This window comes from Suricata suricatta, chromosome 9 (genome assembly GCF_006229205.1).
Source record: "Suricata suricatta isolate VVHF042 chromosome 9, meerkat_22Aug2017_6uvM2_HiC, whole genome shotgun sequence".
In the NCBI taxonomy this organism is placed as follows: domain Eukaryota; kingdom Metazoa; phylum Chordata; class Mammalia; order Carnivora; family Herpestidae; genus Suricata; species Suricata suricatta.
The window spans coordinates 2923425-2945968 of record NC_043708.1 but is presented as its reverse complement, the minus strand read 5'-3'; the positions used below and the strand labels follow the sequence as shown (position 1 = coordinate 2945968).

The 22544-nt window shown below is 50.7% G+C and overlaps 1 protein-coding gene across 1 annotated transcript in view; it reads left to right on the top strand.

Moving 5' to 3' along the window:
- The first annotated feature begins 22049 nt into the window (after positions 1–22049).
- The window catches only part of LOC115301026 (serine/threonine-protein phosphatase 2A 56 kDa regulatory subunit delta isoform-like), a 21345-nt gene continuing 20850 nt past the window's right edge, over positions 22050–22544 (top strand). Inside the window, exon 1 of the mRNA XM_029950694.1 lies at positions 22050–22078. Within this exon, the coding sequence (XP_029806554.1) occupies positions 22055–22078 (24 nt within the window). The 5' untranslated portion in view covers positions 22050–22054. The remainder of the gene's footprint in view (positions 22079–22544) is intronic.

Genomic DNA, 22544 nt, shown 5'->3' with positions numbered 1-22544 from the left:
TTTAGGAGATGGGTGCCAATTCGACAAAGGGTAAACTGCTAAAGGTTACTTTTATGTGTCAACTTGCCTGACCACGGGCTGCCCAGGTGAAACATTATTTCTGAGTGTGTCTAAGAGGGTGTTTCTGAATGAGGTAAGTATCTGAATTGGTGCACTCAGTAAATCGCCCTCCATTAAGTGGGTGCCCTTGATCCGATCCATTGATGGCCTGAATAGACCAAAAGGTGGAAGAAGGAGGAATCTCTCCCTTCTCTCTTGCTTCGTTGAGCTGGGACACCTCCCCTCACCTCCTCTTGGCCTCGGACTTGGATTTATACCACTGGCTCCCGTGGCTTTCAGGCCTTCGGACTCTGAGCCACACCACCAGCTTCTCTGGGCCTCCGGCTTGCGGACCGCAGACCGTGGGATTTTTCAGCCTCCAAAATTGTGTGGATCAATTCTTCATAATAAATCTCTCTTCGTATCCATAATTATCCTCTTGCTTTCATGTCCCTGGAGAGCACTGACCGATACAGCTCCTTAAAGTAATACTGGGTGTTCCAGAAACATGTCACTACTAAACAAGCCTAAATCTCACATCGAAATAAAGTCTGGATTCTGGATAAATGGAGGATTCACATATATGTATTCAATGTGCGTATTAAATGAAACCGTAAAAGTACTAAATGAAAATGGTGGTAAATATTTATGTAATCTTGAAATCAAGACGTTTTTCCTGATTTTTAACTCCAAAGGCAAAACCCATGAAAGATAGATTTTTTTTTTCTTTTTAAAAGAAGGCTTCACACCCAGTGTGGAGCCCAACACAGGACTTGAACTCATGACACTGAGATCAAGACCTGAGCTGATGCAGAGTCAGACGCTCAACCGACTGAGCCACCCAGGAGCCCCAAGAAGATAGCTCAGAGTACATGAAATGTAATCTCTGAATGGCTGATAAGAAAAAATAATACAGACACTAACTTTTTTTAAAAAAGCAGATAATTATCTCATATTCACTCTATTGAAGACACTGTTGTAAACCTTTTATTAAGTCGTTCGACTTCCATAACCAGCCTACAAAGTGTTAATGCTACTCTTAGCTATAGATGAAAAAACAAAGGTAGGTGTTCTGCTGGGTGAAGGAACGTACCCAAAGTCACACAGTTAGGAAGTGACAGGGCATCGTGACCCCGTGTGTGCTCTTAACCACAACAGAGACACGCACCACAGCCTGGAAAACCTGAGAACATCTCTTGAACCGTATACAAAAAGCAAAGATTAATATCTTTATGACGGTAATACATATATGTGCTCTTACCAATAAGAAAAAGACAAACACCTCAATAGAAAAACAAGCAAAGGAAGTCATGAAAAAGGCAATCCACACAGGAAGTAATTCAGTCAATGTCTGTTAAAAAAAAAAAATCAACCCCACCAGTTGTCAAAGCGAGGCAAACTGAAACAAGGAAACTCTTAACCAACTGAGCCACCCAGGCGCCCCTGAAACTAGGAACCTACCCACCCTACCAATCTGGCTAAGCTCCTAAAGAATTCGCCTCCATCGGGTTCTCCCAGAAGCGGAGTCTGAAATGGAGTTAGTGAGCAATGGATGTTTATTAGGGATTGGCCTTAGGGGGGCGCCAGTGGAAGGAAGGGGAGGCCGGGGCAGAGGCAGAAGGGAACTTTGAAGGAGACCCAGCGATAGGTCCCACAAGGAGAGCTGGAGGCTGGACGGCGTCCTGAGCTGGCGGAGTTGGATGACCTTTACACCCCCACAATGACGTCTCACCGGAGGACGCTGGAGGATGGAGAACGGCCATGAGTTTGGGGGAGGGGGCTCTGCAGGGGCTGGCAGCTGAAGGCACTGCTAGCAACCAGGATGACAGGTCTTTCCTGGAAGAGGAATCTGGGTGACTCATCACGAAGCTACAGAAAAATACATATTAAACCCATTTAAATATGCAACCCGTTTCTCTTCGCTGCATGGCAGAAGTTAAAAGGGGGCTAGAGTTCTCAATCTTGGAAGACCTGCATGCCTCCTGCCCCCGCCCCCTCACCTCCACCCCCTGCTCTCACGTCCCACCAGGGCTGCTGTGGAGACCACCAGGGCCTCTCCCGAGATGTCCTGTACCCAGTGCTCTGCCCTTGGGAAAGGTTTGTACCCATCTGCAAGCTGGAGGTTAACCTGCTGAAATGAGCCATTGTCTGGGAGTGTTTACACCATGGAAATGGGCAAAGGCTACACGTCGGGCCAAAAGGGCATCATTCACTCTACAGCCTTGTTCTCCTCATCCATCAGGGACGCCAGGCTCCCAGGCCGTCCCTTGGGACCCTAATCCCCAGAAGGTTCTGCCCCAGCCTCCAACCCTTCTCCACTCCCAAAGGCCTGCTCTGTGCCCTGGGCACAGAGAGCATCTCCCTGCTGCAAGTCCCCCGCCGGTCTCGCTCTGTCTGGAGTCCAGCTCTCTGCGGCGTCCCTCTCGCTCCTCGTGTTTGCTTCCAGATCGCCGTCCCTCCCACCTGCCCAAGCCCCCCAGCTCCCGGCGCCGGCTGCCTGCTAATCTCCAGCCCCTCTTGCCTGTTCCTGAATGTCTACTTCTGGCTCACGGTCACCCTCCCTAAACCACTCTGTCCTAATTCTTGGTGATCTGAATATCCACAGAGATGGCCTCTCTAGTCTTTGACCTCCACTCCTCCAATGACCTTGCCTTTCACGCTTCTTCAGCCACCCTCCCCGTGGTCCTTCCCTCGTCCTGCGCTGCCCAGGACCCTGGCCACAAGCCACCTGAAATGTCGCCGGCCCAGAACGAGATGTGCTGTCAGGAGATACAGATTACAAAGACTGAGCCTCGGAAAACAATTTTAACGATCTCATTAATAATTTGGGGGGGGGGGTCTCAATTCGTCTTAAGATTTTTTAAACTTCTTTTCCAGCTTTTTGAGGTATAATTGGCAAATAAGAATTACATACATTCCCAGCGTACCAGGGGATGTTTCATATATGAGTACATTGTGAAGTGATTCCTGCAATCAAGCTAATTAGCATATCCATCACCTCGCATAGCCGTGTGCCTGTCTGAGCAATGAGAACACTTAAGATCTACTCTTTCAGCAAATGTCAAGTACACGCTACAGTATTATGACCTACAGTGAAGTCACCACAGCACACCTCAGAGCTACAGGACTTATTCATCCGGCATAACTGAAACTTTGGACCCTTTGACAAACGTCCCTATTTCACCCACCCTCCAGTCCCTGCTACCTACCTGTCTACTCAGTAGTGCGCACAACTCAGGTTGTGATCTCACGGTTCGTGGGTTGGAGCCCTAGGTTAAGCTCTGAGCTGACAGTGCAGAGCCTGCTTGGGATTCTCTCTCCCTCTCTGTACCCCTTCCCCACTTGTGTTCTCTCTCTCTCCTCTCTCTCTCTCTAAATAAATACTTAAAAAAACAAAGAGCCCAGGCCTGGTTTTCCATGCTCTTGGTGAGGACTGGCACCAGGCCTGTCAAACCTTGGTGCCCATTGGCATCGGAGGCAGGGGGCCTGTTGAATAAAAGCGGTGCATTAGGCTCAGGAATTTGCATTTTCACGTGCTCACCCCAGGAGATCCTGTGTGTAAACTCCTCGCTTCGGACCCGGGTGACCAAAACAGTGGCCACAGCTCTGTCTCTGAGTACAGTGTGGAAATAGACTCCAGTTTCCCAGAATTTTTCCCTGAGGGGAGCACCCAGCGGAGGCCAGTGTTCAACAGTAAAAGGAGGAATCCTTTCAATGGAAGCATCTCGGGCAAGAGTCACGGAAGCAGGTGTGGAAGGGTGTGGGAGGAAGACGGGCTTCCCAGTGCCCTGTGCGCAGGAGGGACCAGACAGCCCGACTCGGCCAGACGGAGTCTGTGTTTACTTTTCGGAGGGAGGAGAAGGCCACCTGGAAAGAGGAGAGCCGTCACTCTCCCTTCCTTCCTCACTTAGAGGCTTTTGAGACGCGGCAGGAGGGACCCACAGTGACACGTGGCAGGAGGGAGCCGCAGGCTGGAGCAAACCCTCTGCCGCCTGTGAGACGGAAGAGGAGCAGCCGGGGAGAGACCAGGAGGCGGCGGGATGAATAGGTCCCCAAGTGCCATGGGTTCCCGCGGTGGGGCGCGCCCCAGCCTCGCCGCAGCCACAGCCCACAGGGGGGCAGGGGGGGGGGCGCTCCGCCCATCCCGCAGACCCGCCTCCTCGGAAAGTCACGCATCGGCCTCTTGGACTCGACGCCGTCACACAGGAAGGTGGCTGCGTCGCACAAGGACCTTGGACTTTGCACCTGACCGTCTGGGGCTCAAATTCCAGCGTTATCATTTACAGGCTCCAAGGTGCACTGACTGAGAAATGAAACGCGTTCACTCGAGGGGCCCCTGCCCTGCGCCGGCCTTCCCGAGGTCCGGGACTCACCTTGTAATATGCATTCTCTCCCTTCCAGGACCTTCCCTAACGTGAAAGCTTTAGGTTCACAAAACTGGCTCCACCCCTAAGAGAGGCCGGTCTACAGCGCAGGGTGCTAATTACCCCTCATCACCTGGTTTGGGACCTCGGCACCCGAGCACACTGCCTCCCCCCTGACCTCAAGGACCCGCGTCCCCCCACCTCCTTTCTCTCGAAAACCCGGGGCTCCAGTGAGCGCGGCACGCTGCAGGGCCGCCTTTGCCGGCACCTCCTTGGGAGGCAAAGTAGTTCAAGGTTTAGACACCGCGGTTCTCTGCTCCGAGAGAGAGAACCAGTTTGCAAAGGGAGAGCAGATTTATGATTTCACAGATCGTTCCCCGCAGGTAAACATGCCTAATAATATCAGCTTAGCTAACGAGCACCATTCCCGTCGTCTCCGGGGCCTCGGCTCCATGGCGCCCACGCCCACCCATCGCCCAGCTCTGCTGCCAGTCCCGTGGGGCAGGTGCAACCCCGCACCTAACACGTGATCCGTGTGTGATATCAGAATCAGCGCGGCCGCCTGCATCCTACTGGCCCCCTTCTACCTACTCCAGGCACCTACCGCAGCCTCACGAATCACCCCCAAACTGAGCCGCTTCAGACACCAATGAGCACCTTCCAGCAAGTTCTGGGTCCTCACCTCCCCCTGCAGGGAGCGGCCAGGGTCAGCGTGGCCGGGGTCTGGGACCAGGGTTCAGGGCACCGGGAGCCTCCCGCCCTCGCACCCCTGGTCTCCCCGCTGCCGCAAAGGGGCTGAGGGCTCAGCTGGGGGTGCTCCTGATGGGGAGGCCTGGCCTGCTGGCCGGAGCTTGGGGAGCCCCCGGGAAGACTGGCCGCGGCTTCCCTGATGTGCAGGCGAGGGGCGCGGAGTGGGGGGCGGGGGTAAGAGAGGAGGCTGGAGAAACCAGCAGAAAGGGGTTCGGTCAAGAGGTGACATGAGCAGATTTGGGCTTTTGGTGGGTGGTTCTGGCTGCCGCACAGGGCACCGCGGGGGAGGGGAGCAGGTCTCGGGGAGGGCGTGGTGGGCGCCGGAAGCACCCGGAGTGCTGGTCTGGGCCCATCAGATGGGACACCCACAGGCTACCCCGGAAATGTACTAAGACTGTGCTATAAAATGAACCTGAAAGGTTTTGGGTTGTTTTTTGTTTGTTTGTTTGTTTGTTTGTTTTGCTTTTGGAATCCTTTGTGGGTAACACACTTCAGGAAGCCTTGGCTGTAACCGACTGACGGGTTACTGCGCCGCCCACCGACCCCCTCCTCGTGTTCGTGAGTCTGGGGCATGAGCTGAGTGGAGACAGATCCGGGTCTGTCGGGCCCTCCCGCCCACAGCCCCTCCACCGCCGGCCTCTTGAACGGCTCCCCCTTGACCCTCTGAGGCAGGCTGCGTGATAGCCTCTAGGGGGACCCTAGAGGGAGACTTAGGACTTGAGGGTAAGGACTTGTAGGATCCCAGAAACCCCAAGTGTGGTCTAGAGGGTGCGGGGGATGGGCTCCAGCTGGAACAGGTGCACTGGAGGTGCTGGGCCAGTGTGGAGCCCTCGAAAGCACAGGGCCCTGGGCTGGGCCCCCAAACGCCCTCAGGACTCAGGGTGGTCATGTTTCCCAGAGAATCCTTGTAAAGTAGGAAACTCTGACCCCCCAACAGTTTTCAGGACAGCTTTACGTGAACATGCAAGGTAATCGACTCATGAAATTGGCCTAACACAACAGAGCGAGCCTGTGGGTATTTCCTGGTCCCAGACTGCTGGGGTGGGGGGCCTGAAACACTCAGTCCCTGTGCCTAACGCTGCGGTGGCCTGGCTGGACACCGGCTGGGAGGCGGGTGCAGTGATCCCGGAGACGGTGAGCCAGCCACGGACGGTGCTGCCTGCCCCTAAGCCCAGTCGGCTTTCCTCATGGGCCCCACACACTTTGCAGAGAAGATGCAATCCGTCGTCCCTTCTCTTTTCAGTCCCTGTCTGCTGGTGGGTGGAGACAGGGAGGCAGGGCGGCCTGGGCTCCAGCCTGGGGCCCTGGGGCAATGGACGGCAGGCGGCCTCTCCTGTCTGGATGCTACTCTGGTCGCCGTTGGGCACATCCGGCTCTCTCTGAGCTCAGCATGCCCTTCCCAGAGGGACAGCTCCTGATTCCTTCCTCCCCAGCACTCCTCACACCGAAGTCCTTCCGTCCCTTATTTATCACCACCAGAAAAACCTCTCTCAGCCCGATTCATGACTTTGAACTCTTCCAAGACTTGCCCTGCTTGGGATTCGGGGCGTGATCTCATAAACTAACCCTCGCCTCCACCTTTGGACTCCAAGTCAATCTCTCCCCACCTTTCTCCCACCGGCTGTAACTGCCTGGTCTTCTTGCCCACCCCCAGAACCTGATTGCAAAGGAGTTGGTCCCAGAAAGAAACCATTTCCACAGCCTCAGTTTCAACATGAGCTCACCTCAAAGGCACCTTGGGGGTGTGATGTGGACCCAACCGCAGGGGCTTCGTCTCCACGAGGGCTTGAGGGCTCGTGTGCCCCTGGGGCCAGGCTTCCCTCTGCTCTCACTCTCCCTCCGCCGCTCACTGCGGGAAGCGTGGGATCCGGAGGCAACAGACTCTGAGGTGAGCTCCTCCTAGTCCTGTGACCTGGGCAAGCTGTTAACTCTGTCTGACCCCACGGCCACCAGGTCACCTCTCTTGCTGTTCCAGATTGAATTGTGTCCCCCTCCCCAAAAGAGGCATGCTGGAGTCCTCACCTCCAATGACCTTATTTGGAGATAGGGTCTTTACTGACAGAGATGATCAAGTTAAAGTAAGGTCATTAGAGGGGTCCCTGGGCGGCTCAGTCAGTGAAGCGTCTGACTTCAGCTCAGGTCATGATCTCACCACTCCTGAGTTCGAACCCCACGTCGGGCTCTGTGCTGACAGTGCAGAGCTGGGAGCCTGCTTCAGATTCTGTGTTTCCTCTCTCTGCCTGACCCTCCCCCGTTCACACTCTGTGTCTCTCTCTCTCTCCCAAAAATAAATAAATGTTAAAAAAATTTTTTTTAATGAGGTCATTAGAGGGAGTCCTAATCCAATAGGACTGGTATCCTCATAAGGAGAAGCTGGGCACACAGGCACCATGGACAGCGGACAACGGGAAGACACGGGGAAGACAAAGGTGTGCAAGCCAAGGAGAAAGGTGTGGGACCACCTGTCCCTTGTGGCCCTCCCAAGGAGGCAGTCCTCTCTCTTTCTGACCCTCCCCTGCTCGTTCTTTCTCTTTCTCTCTCAAATAAATAAACTTTAGAAAGATGGGGGGGGGGTGCCTGCGTGGCTCACTCTGTCAAGCATCTGACTCTTGACTTGGGCTCAAGTCATGATCTCAACAGTTCATGAGTTCAAGCCCTGCACTGAAAGTATGGAACCTGCTTTGGATTCTTTATCTCCCTCTCTGTCTGCCCCTTTCCTGTTCTCTCTTTCTCACTCTCTCAAAACAAACAAACATACAAAATTTATGTTTGTATAAACATAAATATAAACATACAATATACATATGTATATGTATAAACAAGCTTTATAAATTTTACCTTTGCTCTGATGGTTTGGCTCGATCTTGTACCAGACAACTATTGCCAAATGTGCTGTGTGACAAAAACACCCCCGAATTCAACGACCTACACAAACATCCTTTCATCTTGCAGATCTGTGGATTACGGAGGGTCAGCTGGTCCAGACTCGGCTTGGCAGAGCTCGCTCCAACATCTGCAGCTGCCTAGGGGTGACTCACGTACATGAGATTGGCGGGGATGGCACTGCTCCAAGATCCAGCCTCCTCCAAGTACCAGAGGCTGGCCTGGGCACGTTCTTTCTCAAGACAATGGCAGATGCACCAGGGGCAAAGGGAAACGCTCAAGGCTTGTTGAGGCTCAGGTCTGGAACTCAAACACCTTCACTTCTGCCTCATCCTACTGGCCAAGGCAGACCCACATGAGACCCAAAGTCACAAGGCAGGGAACCACGCTCTGCCCACAGTGGGAGAAGGGTGTGTGCCAGGAGAAGCGAGAACGGGGCCAGCAATGCGATCTACCTGCATTACTATCGCTGTGGTCAGGGCTGCTGTAACAGTGCCATTGACTGAGAAGCTGAAATAAACAACAAACCGGGATTTCCGTGAGTCTGGAAGCTGGGAAACCCAAGATGAAGGCACTGGCAGGTCTGATGTCTGATCAGGGTCTTCTTCATGGTTTTCTGTGTCCTCACAGGCAGAGAAAGGAAGAGAGACCAACAGAGACAGAGACAGAGAGAGCAGAAGCAAGCTTTCCTGTGTCTCTGATAAAGTCATTGGGTCACCACAAGGGTCCCATCACAGGCTCCACCTCCAGATACCATTATGTTGGGGATTCGGGTTTGAACGTGTGACTTTGTGAGGGAACACACAGCTCCTGTCCACAGCACCACCATTAGGCACTTTGGTTGCAAGGACAGACAGTCAGACTAGCCCAAGGAACGAGGGGACATTGGGAAGATCCACAGAGGAGGGACTCACAGGGAAAGCCAAGGACAGAGGCTGTGGCAGGCTTGGCCTCAAGAAACCAGGGGGTTAGGGGCCAGGGGCCTCTGCAGCTGTGAGAAGTAAGGGAGATGATTCATTTTCAGAAATACCAAATAAAAGCAGTGCTGTCTAGTTAACAGTAGGTTTACAGCCTATTGTAAATATGTACCAACCCTGCCTCCCACAATGGAGTCCCAAACCCTTAGACACATTACTTCCTGGGTTTTCTTCCTACCCCACACACCCCCTTTTTGCGGGCTTATTGTTGTGAGCTTATTTTCTGGGCTATGCAATGAGCATACATGAAAGAACAAATGGAGGAAGGACCGAAAGTCTCTGCAGCACCTCAGGAAATATACAGTTGCTCCAATCAGACTACTTTTTGCCTTATGTGGGCATAGGCAACTTCCGGGAAGGCTGTACCCTCTGTAGGGCTTAGCCAATGAGGAACCAGGGGAGGGACTTAGGCCTGTAGTACTCAGCCAATAACGAACCAGGGGAGGGACTTGTAGGCTAGGAGATAAATTGTCTGCTGTAACTGCCCAAGTGTGCCCGTCCATCAAACACCTGCTCTTACAAGAATGTTGATTAAAGCCTCTCTTCGCTGTGCTCTGAGTCTCTCCATCCCTCCTTTGATGGGGTCAGTGGGCTTATTTCTCACACAGCCATGACTGTTTCCAACACGTATGGAGGTTTCCAGTCCCTATTCCATACGGCTTCCTTGCCCCCTAATCTCCACATCCTTCTTCTTACCTCAGGACCCTGCTCACAAATCTCCAGGTTTTATTTAAGTTAGCTTAGAGTGCTCCCTGTTGCTGCAGGGAGGAAACCTGACCACGATTGTGCGCATGCCTGGACAGAGCTTGTGCAGAAGGGAAGATGGGAAGCACAGAAAGACAGTCTAAATGGTCATATTTGTATTCTAGCATGAATGAGTTACATACCCTTCCCATAGGTCAGGTTTGCATTAGGGCTCCCTACATAGGCAGGAAAGAAGGGGACAAAGGGACGTTAGGGTCACCTAAAGAAAATTTATTTTTGCTTCAAAATTTTTTTTATTTTTGAGACTGAGAGAGACACAGCATGAGTTGGGAGGGTCAGAGAGAGAGGGAGACACGGAATCTGAAGCAGCTCCAGGCTCTGAGCTGTCAGCACAGAGCCCGACATGGGACTCGAACCCACAAACATGAGATCATGACCTGAGCTGAAGTCAGAGGCTTAACCGCCTGAGCCCCCCCAGGCGCCCCCAAAATTTTGACTCAGGCAAGAATCTGGAGTCATCATTTAAAAGCTGAGGTCATTGCTGTCTCTGGAAACATTACCTTGAGAAAGACACAATAACCTCAAGCAGATCAACGGAAACATCAAACAACAAAAATTAGGAAGTTATATTTTAAAATGGAAGGAAGAACTACACTCCTTAAGAATGCCAATATCGGGGCGCCTGGGTGGCTCAGTTGGTTGAGCATCTGACTTTGGCTCAGGTCATGATCTCACAGCTCGTGAGTTCAAGCCCCACATCAGGTTCTATGTTAACAACTCAGAGCCTGGAGTCTGCTTCAGATTCTGTCTCTGTTTCTATCTCTGCCCCTGCCCTTCTCATGTTGTTTCTCCCTCTCTCTCTCTCTCTCTCTCTCTCTCTCTCTCTCTCTCTCTGTCTTTCAAATATGAATATACATTTAAAAATTACAAAAAAAAAAAAAAAAGAATGCCAATATGAAGTCACCTGAGTGGCTCAGTCGGATGAGCATCTAACTTCATCTCAGGTCATGATCTCACAGTTTGTGGGTTTGAGCCCCACGTCAGGCTCTGTGCTGACAGCTCAGAGCCTGGAGCCTGCTTCAGATTCTGTGTCTCCCTCTCTCTCTGCCCCTCCCCCCCTTAAAAATAAATAAAAACATTAAGACAATTTAATGCCCATATCAATAAAGATAAAGAAAGACTAGAGAAAATCAGATTGAAGGAGGCTAAAGAGACATGGCCATTTAATGCAATACCTGACCCCATGTTGGACCCGACACTAGAGAGGAAAGTTCTGGAAAAGGTCTAACTTGATCAACTGATAAAATTGGACTATGGGAAGCCCACTTGAGTACCGTATCAATGTAAATGTATGCATTGTGCTTATGTAAGAGACTGTTCCTTTTCTCAGGAAATACAAACTCAAGTGTTTGGGGAGAAAGGGCCATAATATAAATGACTTATCCTCAAACAGTTCAGGGGGAAAAAAGTTTGTAGACAGACAGACGAAGCAAATGGGGCAACATGTTAACAGTAGGTGAATCTGAGTAAAAGGTATATGAGTGTTCTCTATACTGTTTTTATCAGGCAGCTTTTTGTAAATTGGAAAGAATTTCCAAATACGTATTTAGGAGAAAAAAGCTGATAAGATGGTTTTAGAATAGTTTCGATGGATTAAGACATAACTAGCTTTTAATATTTTTATCTTGTTTTCCGTGTAAGTCGCTGGCGTGCATGCGCACACACACACACACACACACATACTACTGGTTCAATGACAGCTGATTGTACTGATATTGTTATAGTGTTCTTTTTTTAATCTGTATTTTTTTTTTGAGAGAGCTAGCATGAGCAGGGGAGGGACAAGGGCAGGGGGAAGAGGACCTGAACTGGGCTCTGCCGACAGCAGCCAGCCGGCGGTGGGGCTTGAACCCACGAACGGTGAGATCATGACCTGAGATCAGGTGGGAAGCCACCGACTGAGCCAGCCAGGCGCCCCTGTTCCAGTGTTCTTTACGCACCTACCAACCACATGCAAGCACATCCATGAATCACTGCGGCCTTACAACAGCCTGCAGGGGTGGCCGTGATTGTGTCCGCTCCCATGGCAGCGAGGGCCATCTTGGGTATGAACCACTGCCCTAGAATGGTTCAGCTGTGTCCCCACAGACTCATGCCCATGGCCAAAGGCCAGCGACAATCAGAAACTTCTTGTCCCCCAAATCTTTGTGAGACCTTCCACGAGCCCCAGGCAGAAAGGCAGCCCTGCTGGGAAACTGGGAAGCAGGTCAATGCAAAGAGAGGCTGCTCACCCTGCTGAGGGTGGGGGTGGGGGGGACATCAGGACCCCTCTGGAAGCCACTGCCAGGACTCTCTGCGCAGCTACGGGCCAGGGCAGCCTGGAAACACCCTCCCGAGGTGCCTCCCAGGAGACCTCAGAGCACACACAGGGCCCAGAGGGGGAGACAAAAAGGATGTGTGGGTGCCAGGGCTCCGGAGAAGGCAGGACGGCCACCTTGCCGCCAACACGGAACCTCTGCCAAGCACCAGGCAAGGGACTAGGACGTGACTTGGGGATCCCAGTGCAAGAGAAGCACGGGGGGCCCCTTGTGCAACAATATTAATAAAAATTTCGGGGTGCCTGAGTGGCTCAGTCGGTTAAGCGTCCAACTTCAGCTCAGGCCATGATCTCATGATTCATGGGTTAGAGCCCCGCATCAGACTCTGTGTTGACAGCTCAGAGCCTGGGGCCTGCTTCAGATTCTGTTCTCCCTCTCTCTCTCTGCCTCTCCCTTGCTTATGCTCTGTCTCTCTCTGTCTCAAAAATAAACATTAAAAAAAATTTTAAACATTAAAAAATATATTAATAAATTCAATATGATGTCTTGACAATAAACAAAGCAGAACCTTTGCGCATGGTGCAGGGGGACCGCACAGGTCACAGACTACCTACACCCTGTGCTGGGATCTTTATATAAGCTATTTCTCATCTTGCAAAGATCTTTGAGGGGACCTTTTTGTAAGCCTTCATTTTAATTCCAGTTAGTTAACATACAGTGTCATATTGGTTTCAGGGGTACGATACGGTGGTTCAACACTTCGGCACGTCACTGGTGCCCGTCCAGACAAGCGCCCTCTGTCATCCCTGTCACCTATTTAGCCCATCCCCCCCACCCTTCAAAGGGGCATTTTTAGCCTCCACTGAGTCGATGGAGGAGCTGAGGTGGGTAAGTCCACAAGGCACCGCTGAGAAGGCTCAGTAAAGAACCAGTGGCTGCAGACGTGAATGGAGGGTGAATGAATGAATGGGTGAAAGTGGCAGTTGGCTCTGACGTCAAGGCCAGTGTCGTTTCGGTTCACTACAAGTTCACTGCAGAAAACCCCCGAGGATTCGAGAAGCTAGTTGGGCTGAGTTAGCAGGATCCTGGGTCTGACTGTTTTTCTGACTTGGCCTCATATGCAGGTTATTACGACTCTGAGAAACCACAGACGCTCAGCCGTGCAAACTTGCACAAGACGTGTGAGCACCAAGCAGCAGGACTTAGGACCCTCCGCACCGGCTCCCCGAGCCTCCCTTGAGTTCCCAGCTGCCGGGGCCTGTAGGAGCCCTACCTAGGAGCATACCACATGAACGACCCCTCTGTCATTAGCCCCAAACCCATCTACTGTGAGCCAGAACTCACGGTTTTATGAGCCTACGGCACCTTCTATATCCTATTACACACTTTATACGGTAGTAACTTTTAATTTTTTTTAATGTTTATATTTGAGAGAGGAGACAGAGCACGAGCTGGGGAGGGGCAGAGAGAGGAAGACAGAATCAGAAGCAGCTCCAGGCTCCAAGGTGCGAGCTACAAGCTGTCAGCACAGAGCCCAATGTGGGGCTCGAACTCACAAGCAGTGAGAGCGTGACTGAGCCTACCAAGCGTCCCTGATGGCTACTCTCCTTTACCTTCTGCGTGTAGGTTTGCTATCTGGAAAAGCCAAAAGTCTTTGAATGACAAGCTGTGTAAAGTTGAGGATGCTGTTTAGATTTGCTTGTTTTTTCCTATCTCAGAAGAAAACGTACATGATAATAAAGTAATGACTTCAGAGCTTACTCTTCCAAAAACACCTTCTAACACTCTTCTGAGGAGAGTTCATGGTTATAAAAGGTGCATAATCTTTAGAAGTGAAGGACTAGGATTCTGGGGTCAGGGAGGGGGGAATTCGTTTAGATGTAAACGTTAAAACATTCATTCTAAAAAGACAGTCTCATTGAATCAGTAATCCAAAACCTCTCAACAAAGAAAAGCCCAAGACCGGGTGTTTTCACTGGTGAATTTACCAAACATTTGAAGAAGAATTAACACCAGTCAATTGCCAAAAAATTGCAGAGGAAAGAACACTTTCGACCTCATTCTGTGAAATGAGCATGATACCAAAGCCAGACACACGTGCTATAATAAAAGAAAATTACATACCAGTATCCCTGACAAATCTCAATTCAACAATCCTCCACAAAATACTAGCAATAAGACTTCAGCAGCACATTAGAAAGATTATACACCATGATCAACTGGAATTTGTTTCTGGAATGCAAAGATGGTTCAATGTTCGAAAATCAATCAATATAATATATCACTTAACAGAATATAGAGAAGTTTTATTTAAAAACACATGATCATCACAATTGATGCAGAAAAAGCATTTGACAAAATTTAACACTCCTTCTTGATAAAAACACTCAGCAAACTCAGAATGTAAAGAGACTGCTTGACTATAACTATATATATATATACATATATATATGGCCACCTGGGTGGCTCAGTCAGTTAAGCATCTGACTCTTGATTTCAGTTCAGGTCATGATCGAGCTGCCCCTCTCCCCAGTTTGTACTCTCTCTCTCCAAAATAAAAATATTTTAAATTTTTAAAAAAACCTATTTAAAAAAATAAAATAAAATAAAATTTCAAAAAAAAATCCTATTTAATCAGTGAGCTCAGCAGAGTTGCAGGATATGAAAGTCAACTTAGAAAAATCGGTCGTGTATATGGACTAAAAATGTACGCTCCAAAAAGGAAATTAAGAAAAACAATTCCATTTACAATGGCATCAAGAAAAATAAAATACTCTAGAATAAACTCAAGAAGGGAAAAGTTTTGTACACTAGAAACTGCAAAACATTGCTGAAAGAAATTAAAGGCAATGCAACTCAATTGGGAAATATCCTGTGTTCATGGATTGGGAGGCTAACCTTACTAAGATATCAAAACTACACAAAGCGGTCTACAGATTTAATGCAATCCCTATCAGAATCCCAATGGAATTGTTTGAAGAACTAGAAAAATACATCTTAAAATTCACGTGAAAGCTCAAAGGATCTTGAAGAGCCCAAGTGATCTTGAAAAAAGGAGAGCGAAGTGGGAACCTCAGGCTTCCTTCTTGTTTCACAACATCACCCACAGCCGCAGTCATCAAACAGGATGCTACCGGCGTAAAGGCAGACAGAGAGGACCATGGAATGGCACAAAGAGCCCCGAAATAAATCCTCCTATTGACAGTTAAATGGTTTTCAACAACGGTGCCAAGACCACTTATGCGGAAAGAACAGTCTCTTCAAGAAATGGTCTTGGGAAAACTGGATATCCACATGCAAAATGAAGTTGGACCCTCATCTGACATCGCATATTTAAACTAACTTAAAATGGATCAGAGATCTAAACTGAGAGTTAAAACCATAAAACTCTCAGAAAAAAATATAGAAGAAAAGCCTCCTGACATTGGAATTGTCGATGATTCCCTGGACATAGCAGCAAAAACACAGACAACAAAAGAAAAAATGGATGACATCAAAATAAAAAATGTCTGTGCATTAAAGAACACAATCATGAGTAAAAATGCATCCTATAGAATGGGAGAAAATATTTGCAAATCATATTGGGGTTCATACGCAGGATATATAAGGAACTCCTACATCTCAACAACAAAAAAAGCAAACAACCCAATCTGAAACTGGACAAAGGACCTGACTAGATATTTTTCCGAGGAAGATATAAAAATAGCCAACAAGCATATGAAAAGATGCTCAGTATCACTGAGAATCAGGGAATTGCAAATAAAATCACAATGGCATATCACCTCCTACCAGTGAGACTGGCTACTATGGAAAAAGAAAAAGGCAGGGGCGCCTGTGGCTGAGTCGGTTCAGCCTCCAACTCTTGACCTCAGCTCAGGACACATGATCTTGTGGTTCGCGAGATCAAGCTGCAGGCTGACAGAGGGGAGCCTCCTGGGACTCTCTCTCGCTTCCTTTCTCTCTCTCCCCTTCCCCACTCACGGGTACGGAAGCACTCTCTCACAGTCTCTCAAAATAAGTAAATAATCTTAAGAAAGAAAGAAAGTAAAGAAGTGTTGACGAGGCTTTGGAGAAATTGGAACCTTTGTTCCACGGTTGGTGGAAACGTAAAATGGTGCAGCCTCTCTGATAAACAGTATGGTGGTTACTCAAAAAATTAAAACCAGAATTACCATGTGACCTGGCAACTCCACGTCTGGGTACACACCAATGACCTGAAAGCAGGGTCTCAAAGAGATTGACATCCCAGTGTTCATAGCAGTGTCATTCACAATGGCCAAGAAGTGGAGACTCCCCAAATGTGCATCAAAGGATGAGAGATAAACAGAACGCGGTCTATCCATCCAGTGGAATACGATTCGGCCTTAAAAAGGAAGAAATCTCGTCGCAGGCTACGACTTGCATCAACCTTGAGGACGTTATGCTGAGTGAAACAAGCCAGAGCCAGAAGGGCAAGTGCTTATAGTTAGGTGCTCAGAGTTGGCAGAGCCTCAGAGCTGGAAAGCTGAGTGCGGGGCCCCGGGGCTGGGTCGGGTGGGGAATGGGCGTGGTTTCCGCTTGCAAGGTGAGGAACACCTGGACGTGAGTGTGCGACTGTGCTTGACGGCACGAAGCTGTACATGTCAACGGCTGACTTGGTAAATTTCAAGTTCCGTGCGCTCCGAAACCACTCAGGACTGCTTTGGAGTCTTTCAGCTCCGACGCGGACGGCGGTTCCCGCGGTCTCCCAGGATGGGGCCGCCACCGGGAAGAGAATCCTGTTCACTACATCTGCGTGGTGTCTCGTCTTTCTGAGGCAAAGTTCTCTTCCTCTGGGTTTCCTGTGACAGATAGAAAGATGATGATGTGTGGTGTGTGGTGTGTGTGTGTGCGCGCGCGCGCGTGTGTGCGTCTCTGGGGGGGGGGGGTGCATTCAGCAAACTACAGAGTTCCATCCGGATGGACAGCGGCCCGATTTCCTCTTAAATGAAGTCCTGGCTTGTGTGCCCATTACCGCCTGCGGCGCCCACAGTAACCGCGGAGAGGAAAGGGTGGGTTGTATCATATCCGTTTTACGTGGGTTTAGACGAGGGTTTCTCCACCTCGGTGCTGGCGACATTTGGGGCGGAGCGTTCTTTCTTGTGGGAGGTGCCCTGGTCCTGGACGGCGTTCAGCGGCCTGCCTGGCCTCCACTCCGCAGATGCCAGCAGCACCCTCCACCCAGCCATGACGACCAAAAATGTCTGGACATTGCCAAGTGTCCCCTGGGGATCAAAGTCACCCCTGTTTAAGAACCATCCGTTTAGGGGCGCCTGAGTGGATCAGTCGGTTAAGCCTCCAACTTCGGCTCAGGTCATGATCTCATGGTTCGTGGGTTCGAGCCCTGTGTCAGGCTATGTGCTGACAGCTAGCTCAGAGCCTGGAGCTGCTTCAGATTCTGTGTCTCCCTCTCTCTCTGCCCCTCCCCTGCTCACTCTGTCTCTCTCTGTCTCTCAAAAATAACAAACGTTAAAAAATTAAAAAAAAAAAAAGAACCATCCGTTTAGAGGGCTTGAGTGAGGTGTGGGAGTAGGGACAGCTCCCAGAAAATCAGTCCCCGAGTGCTTTGCTCTCTCCCTCCCAGTCACTTGACCACTGCATGCCACTCTGCACAGATCCGTCAATAATCTACTTCCAGTTAGAACTTCGTGACGGGGCCATGTTTCCTGCCTGTTAAAACCAATAACCCAAAACTTAGGACAAGACCTCAAACTCAGCACTTGAGCAGGGCTGCAGCTACTGATCAGCACCGTGCCTTCCAGCAAGCTGAACTGAACGTGCCCTCCTCTCTCCCAAACCTCCTAATTCGGGGTCTCTAACGCTCTTCGGGATTCTTCTCTTTGCTTTGGGTTATTCCCATCGTGCCTAATCTCTTCCACTGGACTTGGAGATTTGAGAGGGTAAAAGAAAGGGACTGTATTTTACCCTATTTATATGAAAATGAAACTCTATTTTGTGTTGCATTTCCCTTTTTCTTTAATACTTTGGATATGAAATTCATTGAAGTGTTATTTAGAACGTTGTTTTTAGGGCTTTCAAAGATGGTTTTAGAACCCGCCATGAAACGTGATGGTTTTAAACCTTCCTAGATGGCTCAGGTTTCCATCTCACAAGGGAAGGACTCCAGGCATGTGCTGCAGGATTTCAGGCTAGTGGGACCCACCAGTGGGACAGACTGGCGCATGGCATTTCTCAAAGCTCTTCAAGACCCAAGCAAGAGGCTTTTCTTCATTTAACAGAGCTCTCCGGGTGCCCTTGAGGCTAGAGGTGGTGATTTTGGGGGTGGCGTTGGGTCCTTGGAACTGAACAGTGCCTCACATCAAACCATTGTCCATTTGGTGGCACCTACACTTGCCAAGCACCTGCCATGCACCCGACACTGTGGTTGGCACTCCACATGGCACCTATGTGGGTTTTTCATTTCACGGCAGGTTGACTTAAATTTATTCTGTATGCCTCCACATCAAACCTGTAAGCAAATGTGTAGTGCGTGATAAATGGGTCCAACTTCAATATGAAATGGGTTCTTCCACAACACATCGGTGGAAATCAAGTCAGGAAAAGGTAGGAGGGGGGTGAGTAAGTGAATTGAACTTCTACACTGGGGAAGTGTCAGCAGTGGCCGTGGAGAAGTTTCTATCCAGTCCCGGCCCTGGGCAGCCCCCCACTACCCCGCCAGCAGAAGCGAGGAGCGGGGGCCGGGGACCTTCTGGGTCTGGTGACATGGACACAGTGGGGGGGGGGGTGCATGCCCCAAGCTCTGGGGGAGACGACAGCCAACGAGAACGGTCTGAGAGGATGGGCCAAACCACAGCAGCGCTGGGAACTGTCGACAAATGGCAGGTCCCGGGGAGCACAGGATGCTGACAACGTAATGGCTGCCTCCGGAAGGTCCGCCGAAAACCCAAGCCTACAAGGTCACCTCAGTGCTCAGACAGCCCAGCGGGGCAGGAAGGACAGGAAGGACCCGAAGCCGCCAGGGCTGGTGTCCAGACGGGGCTTTATGGACCGAGGAGAGATCAAAACTGCAGCGTGGCAGACAGGGCCGGGTTGGAACTGGCCTCGGAGAAGAACGTGAGGACAGGCCACTGGGTCATGAGCATCCTTGAAAATAAGAGCTTCTAGAGGTAGATGTATGAGGGGCAGCTCAGCTGATTCTTTTATTTTGTTTTATTTTTTAACATTCATTCATTTTTGAGAGACAGAGCGTGAGCAGGGGAGGGGCAGAGAGAGAGGAAGACACAGAATCCGAAGCAGGCTCCAGGCTTCGAGCTGTCCGCACAGAGCCCGATGTGGGGCTCGAACTCACGGAGGTCATGACCTGAGCTGAAGTCGGACACTTAAACAGCTGAGCCACGCAGTCGCCCTCAGCTGATTCCGAACCTCCTCTCTGTCCTGCTTGCACGCACCTCTTCTGCTCCCGGGAGCGAGCAGCAGGCCTCGCTGCGGGTCGGGGGCGGCGGCCGTGAAACTAGGTCTTCTGGGACCCTCCCTGTTCCTCAGAGAGACCTCAGGGGCGTGAACGAAGCAATCCACCGGACGGAGAGGCCAGACGTGGGACAAGCATTTCTAGGTCACGAAAGGCCATTGCAGAAACATGTCCCAGAAGGCTCGGGCGCTGAAGAAGGGAAGTTTTTTCTGTGACGGCGAAGCGCCTTGGTGACCGTAGAAGGTGGGAGGTCAGAAGAGGGAGCCCCAGGCACACGTGTACGGCACACACATGAGGACCAGTGCATCCGCGATCTCTATACCCCACTGACAGTGGCTTTTGAGTCCCCCCTTTTTTTTGTTTTGAGAGGTACTGCATCTATCTCTAGCGTTTCTGTAAATGCCACAGCAGCGAGGACACTGCGCCACACCGAGTGTCCGCTGTGACTGCTCCATAAGCCAGCTGCTGGCTCACACTGGTTGCGGGACAGCCCTCCCTGATGGGGGCAAAGGAAAGGCAGCTGGACAGCCAGGAGGACCACGCAGGCCAGGCAAGGGTGCTGCACCCAGTGTCCCTGGTGAGTGTGATTTCAAGGTCACTAGGCAGCTATCTGGGTGTCCCTCAAACTCACAGTGACGTGATGAATGCCTAACCTGAAATACAGGGACACTCGTCCTGAATGTCACGTCTGGACCTCCATTTGCAGCTGGGACACCGCTGCCCGCGTCACAGACGCAGCTGAAACTCAGTGCGGCCCACAACGGAAACCATTGTCCCTGGAAAATCGCTCCTCTGCTTGGGTCCCTTTCTTGCCCCTGTGTTGTCCGAGCTCCAAACACGGGCATGAGCCTTCACCGGGGCTCTCTCCTGCCCCAGCAAGCCTGCCTCCGGCGTGTTGGGACCCTTCCTCCTGTTACTGCCATGGAGTATCAGTCTAGGTCTGGCACACCTAGACCATCACTAGATCCCATAACTAGATCTCTGACCTCCTACCTTCACCCTACACCCAACATCCCTGCCACAGAAGTCCCCTGGGTGCACACGTGAGGACAGCACTCCCCAGTTTAATATCCTTTGGTGACCCCAAATGCCGTCCAGAAAGGCATCTAACTCCTGGCAAGGTTTCCCAGTGAAATCGGAAGCCTCTGTTGCTTCATGCTCATCTTTCGCCGTAACAAAATACTCCTGTGAAAGATTCTCGTGTCCTTCTGAGCCAGACCCTCTCACCCCGGTCCCCGCAGACGTGTGGAGCGCTGCATCCTCTGCCTGCTGGCTTTCTTCCGTTTCCTCCTCACGGATGCGACACGCCGGAGAACACGGGCAGTGCCTGATTCACCGTGCAATCCCTTGCCCTGTGCTTTGCACACAGCGGGCATCTAACAAACACCCGTGGAGTGAATGGATGATGTGCGACACCGCATCAGGGGCTATGATACAAGGATATTAGCGGCAGAGACGTGTCTTGGAAAAGTCCCGCAGCCCCCTTAGAGCTCTACAGTCATAAACTAATAGTTTCAGAACGCTGCCTTTTTGACATATATATACACTGGGCTTGTTAAATTGCTAGCATGCTTATTTTTAATAATAAAACATTGTGGCGCCTGGGTGGTTCAGTCTGTTAAGCGTCTGACTTCAGCTCAGGTCATGATCTCATAGTTCGTGGGTTCGAGCCCCGAGTCGGGCTCTGTGCTGCAGGCTCAGAGCCTGAAGCCTGCTTCAAATTCTGTGTCTCCCTCTCTCTCTGCCCCTCCCCCACTCATTCTCTCTCTCTCTCTCTCTCTCTCTCTCTCTCTCTCAAATAAAAATTTTTATTTTATTTTATATAGTTTATTGTCAAGTTGGTTTCCATACAACACCCAGTGCTCATCCCAACAAGTGCCCTCCTCAGCGTCCATGACCCCCTTTCCCTTCTCTCCCACCAGCCATCCACACTGTTTGCTCTCAGTATTTAAGAGCTTCATGGTTTGTCTCCCTCCCTAACTTTTTTTCTAACGAGTGGCATTGTTCTACCCCTCCCCACATGTTCTTTAACTATTTGTTTTGGATAAACTATTAACCCACTTAGAACTGTTTCTTCTGCACAACTAGCCCTTTGAGGCTGTGCCAGTGACCTGCAGACACTCATCTGAAGGCGTGCGTTCAGACTTCTGCAGGCAGAACTTACTTTCAGGACCTCCCACGATACCCCTCACTTTAGATCTTTTTTTCCCCTTCCTCTTCTTTTAGCTTTCCCATCGCAGAGCAGAACAGAATAACCAAAACCGCTTTGCCTAGCAATTTTCAAGAGCGAAAACCGGGGCGTAAGAGAACGCAATGGTTTCTAAGCGCCCAGTTAAGATCCAGCCCCGCCGTCACAACGGGTGAGGCTCCGACACTTCTCATGCGTGAATCCGTTCACTCCCGGAGTTTTATTACCTAACACGTATTTCTGCAGGCTCCGTGCCTTTTTTTTTTTTAACATTTATTTATTTTTGAGGCAGAGAGAGACAAAGCATGAGCTGGGGGTGGTCAGAGAGAGAAGGAGACAGTCCGAAGCAGGCTCCAGGCTCTGAGCTGTCAGCACAGAGCCCGATGCGGGGCTCGAACCCACAAACGGTGAGATCACGACGTGAGCTGAAGTCGGATGTTCAACCGACTGAGGAACCCAGGTGCCCCATCCGTGACTGTCTTTAATGGGCTCCAGTCGTTTTTGCCACCAGACAGGCTGCGGAAGTAGTATATTAAGAAGTTAACCTCGTTCCTTTGCAGAACTCTTCTCCCCAGCGCCGTGAGTGAGGCGAGACAAATCACGTGACCCCCTGGTCACAATGCAGAAGTTTCCTCACGTGGTTTCCGATCCGGCCAAATTGAAGAATAAAAGAAAACCCCATTGGCGCTGCTGAAGCCTGACCTGTGGGGCGGGGCCGACACGGGAGGAAGAGGGCGGACCTCGGGGCGGGGCCGGGGCGGGGCTTGGGTCGGGGGCGTGGCCCGGCGGCCCAGCGAAACTGCCACTCGCGCGGCCCCTGGCCTCGTCAGCCGGCCTTGCGCTCCGCGCGCGGGCGCTTTTGCGCCTGGTGAG